Raw genomic sequence first — 7,644 nt, forward strand, 5'->3', positions numbered from 1 at the left:
CCCTCGGCAGGAGCGCCGCCGCGCTTCCCAAGCGGCGCACTATAGCAGTGCGCCACCGGGCCGGCCCCAAAAACCAATTCTTTTGAACTATATATCTTTCTTATAATCCGCATCTCTTTTTATTATTTTATTAAAAAATTGGTCTACTGATAAATTTTGAGGTTCAATTCAAAACTCAATACCCAAGTTACATGCTTTTTGTAACATATGATTCTGTCTAAAAATTATAATTCATAATTCATGTAAGCACGTTTTATTCTTCAATCAATACAAAATTAACAGATATTCAGGAACACATTACATAAAAATTTACATAACCCTTCTCTAATTCCTATCTCTAATTTTTCTGGAGTCTCCTATGCAGTTTTAAAACTTGACTCCTTTCGACTCTTGTTCCTTCCCATATCTACTCTAATGAGAAGCATTTTCGGGCCGGCCCTGTGGCACACTCAGGAGGGTGCAGCGCTGGGAGCACAGTGTCGCTCCTGCCGCGCATTCGGATCCTATATAGGAATGGCTGGTGTGGTGTGCTCACTGGCTGAGCGCGGTGCGGGCGCAACACCGAGAGTTGCGATCCCGTTGCCGGTCAGTAAAAAAGACAAAAAGGGGGAAAAAAAAAAAGATTAAACCAATGTCATTTCTGCCTCTTAAAATTTTATTTTTATGAAATGTGCCTCAAAAACACCTTCCCAGGGACCTCGGGTCTTTTCCTTTTTTAACTAGAGCTCTAGTACAGTAAGCCTCGAAATATTTCATATACCAACAGAGAACGGCTAATATATACACTTGGTTATGAACATCCACGTAAAAGTACTTTTGTATTTTAATTTTAATCAACCTTTTGTGCTTGTAAGGCAGCCTCCCGCTGTTGCCACCGTTTGTAAAGACCGAATAAGGGTGTGGCTCCATCCACCCACTGGATTAGTCCTGATCTTGTTCCCAGTGGTGTTACAGAATAGTGCCGAGCATGGAAACGGGGTGTTTCCTGGCGATTAATTGTAGCAAACATGGTATTCACAATAGATAGGAACTGCATTATTCTTTCATCCAGATGTAAATCCTCCAGTCCTATGAAAACAAAATTAAAGTAGTTACGGTAGGTGACCAAATGGGGTTGGGAGCATACTACATTTTCTGTTTTTTTCCAACTAGCAGGAGCACAACGAAGCACCCTTCAGAGCATTGCACACTATTCAGCAACTAGACATTAGTAGTATTAATATTATATACAGTATATAATATTATTAGCTGTGCCTCAGTTCTGTTTGTATAAGTTCATACGGGGGAGGAGGGGAATGGAAAATCTTTCTACACAGCATCCAATCACTGCCGTTCAAAATTACATAGGGTACAGATACTCTGCACTATTTGATACAGAGAAATTCACATGAAACAATCCTCTCCTACTACACACACACACACACACACACACACACACACACACACACACACACACACACACACACACACAGCATTAATAAGTCTAATACGCTTCTTAAAAACAGAGAAAGTTTTTAAATTTACTTTTTTATTTAATTTTTTGGTGGCGAGCCAGTACAGGCATCCAAACCCCTGACCATGGTATTAAAACATCGTGCAAAAACAGAGGAAGTTTTTAAATCCTACCTTTGAAAAGATATGGGTAATTTTTCCCATCTGATCCCAGAAAGAGAAGCTTCTTTGGCTTGGTTTTAGTCGGTAAGATTGTGATGGTTCCGCCCACACTGTGGATTGTAACAGTGTCTCTGGCTGAGACTTCCCCAGGAAGAGCAATTTCAGTGTTAGTCATGGCAGCCAACCAGGGACTGATTTCTTCAAGACGCAAGATATAACTTGCACGTTTCTGTGCTCTCTGTTGCAAACTCAGCATTATCTATACTCATAAGATGAGAAAATAAGTCTACATTATGATTAGCACACATATTTTCTTCCACATTCAATATGGCATAAAAATAAACTTAAAAACCCATATCAAGGTACCTGTTGTTCTGCTGCCTACATTTAATTTATTTGGGCCATCCCGGGAAGGGAAATCCTGGTGTGTTGATACGTACTGAGTGATATCTACTTTGTTAAGACCACTCCTTCTCCTCTGTCCAAACAAGCAATGAAATCATGGGAGATATAAGGAAATCGCTGCTTTGATCACCAAATACAGGCCTTTAAGCAAAATAAAATTTCCCACCGTTGAGCTATGTGTTTTGAACAATGCCAAAAGAAATCAACTCAGTCCCCGTTACAGACCAAAAGATAAAACTAGCAGTTGGCTGTCAGGTAGACACACCTTTAGGAAGCCACTCGCTAAGTTATTAACATTAGGTTATGAGAAAAAATGAGGCTCCATCTATTCTTATCACACTAGAGGACAGGAAATTAAGTAAATTTCTAGGAGCCTTAACAAAACTGAAGAAAAGACAAAAACAGATAAGAATATTTTTAACAGAGAAGTAACAATTTGGAGCTGTGACCACTTGAAGTATGCAGAAAAATCCCACAACCCCTTCTAATAATCACAGGGAATGAACTGCATATATAGTTGTGTCCCTACTTGTAGCTAACTCAATAATCTGCACCTGAATTAACAAACTCTTGAGCTGAGCTTTCACATGAAAACTTTTAAAGCAATCTCTAGCAAGCTTTTTTCATAAAAAGAAACAAATGGAAATACCCCAAATATAAATTGTGGTATTTTCACATAATAGATCGTTATTCAGCTATACACAAAATATGAACAAATCATAAAAAAAAAATAAAAATAAAAACAACTAATACTTATCCAAAAAATAGGGAAGTAGTAAAAAGAAATCCACAAATGGGTACATACAATATGATCTCATTCATATGAAGTTCAAAAACAGGCAGAAACTAAACACTATGTCATTTAGAAATGCAACTAAAAAAAAACTATTTTTTAAAAATTAGGCAATATTTAATTCAAAATTCAGAACAGTAATTTTGAGGAAGGGGATACAGCCAGCCTTTGTATCCAGGGGTCCCTATCCATGGATTCAACCAATCAATTCAACCAACTGTGCGTCAAAAATATTTGAGGAAAAAATCAAAAAACAGCACAAATAAGAAAATGATATATAGTATAACAACTATTTGCATAGCATTTACATTGTATTAAGTATTATAAATAATCTAGAGATGACAAAGTATATAGTAGGAAGTGTGGAGTTTATATGCAAATGCTTTGCCATTTTCTATAAGGGACTTGAGCATCCATGGATTTTGGTGGTCCTGGAACCAATCTCCCATAGATAACAGGGATGAATGCATAATTAGGGAGGGAAAAAGTTTTATTTCTCTAGCTAATTCCATTTTTATTTTTTTAGTTGCACTATAGCTAAAAGCAAAGGGGGACATAGGTATTCTTTTCAATTTTGTTTTTTTAAATACATATCCTTTTAGGGCTGGCTAGTACAGGGAGCAAACAAAAACATTCTTTAAATATGCACAATCATAAAATGTCCTGCCAGTGATTTATTTCACATTAACACACCAGTTATAAAAAGAATTCCTTCTGTGTCTTGCTCTGGGTTTCTTACTTGATTTATTGAGGGGGGGACAAAGAAGAAACTGGTCTTAAACACAAGGAAACTGCAGTTTTGGCTAGGCTGCACATAATAAACTTCATCCTTCTTGTTAGTTTTCTTGGCTTGTGCTTCTAGCTATTTCCTCTGAATTTAGCAATTTGCAGTTACTAGTTAAAGTTGGCTGTACTTTTTGTTTCTACGTGTTTCTTTTTCTTTTTTTTTTTTTAAAAGATGACCGGTAAAGGGATCTTAACCCTTGACTTGGTGTTGTCAGCACCACGCTCAGCCAGTGAGCGAACCGGCCATCCCTATATGGGATCCGAACCCGAGGCCTTGGCGTTATCAGCACCGCACTCTACTGAGTGAGCCACGGGCCGGCCCCTCTACGTGTTTCTTTTAATGGTTTTCTCATTACTGAAGTTCGGTAAGGAAATCAGGCAGGAGCAATAAGGGTAAGTAAGAATAGAGAAAGGAGGAGGAATGAAAAGCAAGAAAAAGCTACAACATAATAAAGAGGCTCCCCCAATTACTGCTGTTACTGCTATAAAAGAAAAAGACCAAAGAGAATATAGATTTAAGGGGACCAAAACAGAAAAGAATTCTAAAATATTTGAATACCCTAAACATCCCAAACAGCATACGCAGAATTGATTTCACAATAATTATTTGTAAAAATTAATGTTGTCATATGTGGATAGTTTGTCTGTTAGCAATATTGAATGCTCCCTTCAAGAAAAAAACTATATAGGCACAAGACTAAATTTCTTTATCTTGTACGAGAATATAGTAGGCAACCAATATTTAGCTCATGGCCAGAGCCCTTCCCTTGGCTATTTTCTTGTAAGTATATTCTTCACTGGTATGAAGCCTCCATACTTGAAAGAGTAGGTGCTTTAAGACATTCTCTTTGCCCACCAGCCCCCAAATTCTCAAAACGAATAAAGCACTGTTCTCTACATTCCTTATAAGCAATTGGTCTTGGGCTTGCTGGGCTTACAAAATCTCCCCCTCTTGTGTTCCAAGTAAGGAGAGTCCATGTATTTAAATTTTGTATCTCAAAAGGAATTTTCCATTTTAGTAGCATTCTTGAGATTATTCTGTACCTCTTTAAATGGAATCCAGCTGCTTCCAGGCTTTGCAGGGTTTGATGGGGTCTTCAGTTTTTCTAGGGCATTTTCAATTGCATCACCATAATTATCCTGAAACCACTTTTCATGAGGTGTTTCTGCAGGGGCTGCTGTGATGCTCCTTACATGCTCCAAAGCAAACACAATGGGTTTCATCAAAGCGGTGTGCTTCTCCCGCATGATTGCAATTTTCTCTTCTCTGACCAGGAAGACATTTTTATTCAAAAACCTCTTGCACAATAAAGTTTTATATGAACATGGGACAGTTTAAATGTATTAAGTGTATGCAAATAGTACTAAAGAATAAATATAGTAATAAAATACTAGCAAAGTAACTCACGAACATAGCATTGTTAAAAAAAAAATCCAGCATATAAAACAACACTTCTCTTTCAATAAATGGTCTGGGGAAAACAAGATATCTACATGCAAAAGAATGAAGTTGGACCCTTAACTTACACCATATGCAAAAAGTAATTCAAGATGGTTCAAAGACCTAAACTTAAGAGCTAAGACTTTTGATAAAACTCTTAGAAGAAAACATAGGGAGAAATAGTCTTCATGACACTAGAATTGGCAATGACTTCTTGGATATGGTACCAAAAGCACAGGCACCATAAGAAAAACTTGGACTACATCAAAATTATAAGCTTGTGCATCAAAAGATACTATCAACAGAGTAAAAAGACAACCCACAGAATGGTAGAAAATATTTCCAAATCACGTATCTGATAAGGGGTTAATATCCAGAATATATAAAGAACTCTTGCAACTCAACAAAAAAAAAAACTAAACAACTCAATTAAAAAATGGGCAAAGGACTTGAACTGACATTTCTCCAAAAAAGATACACAAATGGCCAATAAGTACATGAAAAAAATGTTCGGCATCACTAAACATCACTGATCTTCAGGGAAATGCAAATCCAAACCACAATGAGATACAACTTCACACTCGTCACAACGGATATTATTAAAAACAAAAAACTAAAAAAAAGAAATACTAAAAATAAAAATGCTTTGGCAAGGATGAGGTTTTAGAAACTGGAACCCACATGCATTGCTGGTGGGAATGTAAAATGATGCGGCCACTATGGAAAGCTGTTTCTCGGTTCCTCAACAAGTTAAACATAGAATTTTGCCATATAATCCAGCAGATCCTCTGGATCACAAACAAAATACACACAAAATAATTGAAGCAGGGACTTAGATACTTGTACACCAATGTTCAGAGCACATTATCCACACAGCCAGAATGTAAAAGCTACTCAACTGTCCACTGATGGATAAACAAAATGTGGAATATCCATACAATGGACTATTCCTCAGCCATAAAAACTAAGTAAAATTTTAATACATGCTACTATATGGATGAACCCTGGAAACATTATGCTAAGTGAAAAGAGACAGACACAAAAAGATAAATACTGTATGATTCCACTTATAAGGGTAATCGAAAAAGCTCATGGAAAACAGAATTGAAATATCTTTCTATGAACTTTTTGAGGACCCCTATTATATGAGGTACCTAAAAAGGCAAATTCATAAAGACAGAAAGTAGAAGAGAAGTAATCATGTGCTGAAGTTAGGAGAAAATGGAGAGTTACTGTTTAATGAGTACAGAGTCCCTGTTTGGGATAATGAATAAGTTCAAGAAATAGTGGTAATGGCTGCACAACATTATGAAGGTACTTAGTGCCATTGAATTGTATACTTAAAAATGGTTGAAACAGTAAATTTTATGTCATATATTTTACCACATTAAAAAAAAGAGGCAGCTTCATTTTCTGAGCAAAAGTGTATGAAAACATACTTGCGTAAAGTGTTGTTGTTCTGGACTCTCTTCACTTCATCTTCAAGTTGCTGAATTCGTCTCAGGACATACATGTGTTGCTGTAACAAAACTCCCAGCCAGAGCTCATCCCAGAGCACAGTGACCCTGCGCAGTTCAGCCACAAGCATCTGAACCTGTATACACAGCACATTCAAAGAGCTCATTTACAAGTCTACACACAGCACTTGTTCTTCAAACAAAGTTGTGTGCATTTTTTATTCATTATACAATTAGAGAACCCACTCTGATTAGTTATTGTATTGTATTGTATGAAAACCAATTGTGACTATTCTAAAAACCTTTGTTACTCAAATATTATTTCCAAGACAGTTTTTATGAGTTTTGTTTTTAAGAGGTTTTCTTCGTTGTTGTTTTTTGGGGGGGTGGGGGTGGGGGTTTGAATTAAAAAATTGTTTTAAAACATATGAGTTGAGTTTCTTTGCACCTGTAACACCATAGTTGGGTTTGCAGAGGACAGCTTATCTACAATTTTGCTGTAGCAATCCTGCATCATGGCTTGGTCTTCATTTAATCCGCTTTTAGGTTCATCCTTATTGCTATCCTGAGAACCAGGAGGACTTCCTCCCTCACATTCAGAAACCAGCAATTCTTCTCCTTGAATATTGCCAAGCAAAGTTGGAATTGCAGAAGAAAACTTATTTCCTATAATGAAATAGAAGAATAAGAAATACTTCGAATGTCTCCCCCATAGTAGAAAACATCAATAATCTTCAGAGCATTCATTTAATTAATTTGCCTTCCGTGCATTAAACTGACTAATTATAAGCTAATAGAAGATACATGGGAGAAGGTAATACATGAGTCTCTAACAAATAATATGTACTCTCAGCCAGAGTCCAAAATTTGGTTTAATCCTTATCTGCCAGTTACAGCTCAGTGAACCTGAGAGAACAGTGAACACTTCTTCACACCTTGGTGGGTTATTATAAGGACTGAAGACAAAGTGCAAAGCACATGTCCTACTTGCCAGTTACATAGTAGTTACTCCCTCAGTAAATGATAATTACTACTGAAAAAACTATTAACTCTACCAACTCTGGAACATAAAGCTCAAAAAAAAAAAATCCCTAACTAAAATTATTGGCAAAATAATTTACACTTAAAATAACATTATTATTATTATT

The 7,644-nt window shown here is 36.5% G+C and overlaps 1 protein-coding gene across 1 annotated transcript; it reads right to left on the minus strand.

Moving 5' to 3' along the window:
- Positions 1 to 829: 829 nt before the first annotated feature.
- LOC103583831 (serine/threonine-protein kinase SMG1-like) lies at positions 830 to 7,346 on the minus strand. The gene is made up of 5 exons (XM_008565046.1): positions 6,945 to 7,346; positions 6,479 to 6,633; positions 4,643 to 4,865; positions 1,627 to 1,873; positions 830 to 1,068 (listed from the first exon to the last, which is right to left on the minus strand). The coding sequence occupies exons 1-5, from the start codon at positions 7,011 to 7,013 to the stop codon at positions 830 to 832; spliced, it is 933 nt and encodes a 310-aa protein (XP_008563268.1). The 5' UTR covers positions 7,014 to 7,346.
- Between the last annotated feature and the right edge of the window lie 298 nt (positions 7,347 to 7,644).

The sequence above is a fragment of the Galeopterus variegatus genome, unplaced genomic scaffold (genome assembly GCF_000696425.1).
Source record: "Galeopterus variegatus unplaced genomic scaffold, G_variegatus-3.0.2 Scaffold29059, whole genome shotgun sequence".
Classification (NCBI taxonomy): domain Eukaryota; kingdom Metazoa; phylum Chordata; class Mammalia; order Dermoptera; family Cynocephalidae; genus Galeopterus; species Galeopterus variegatus.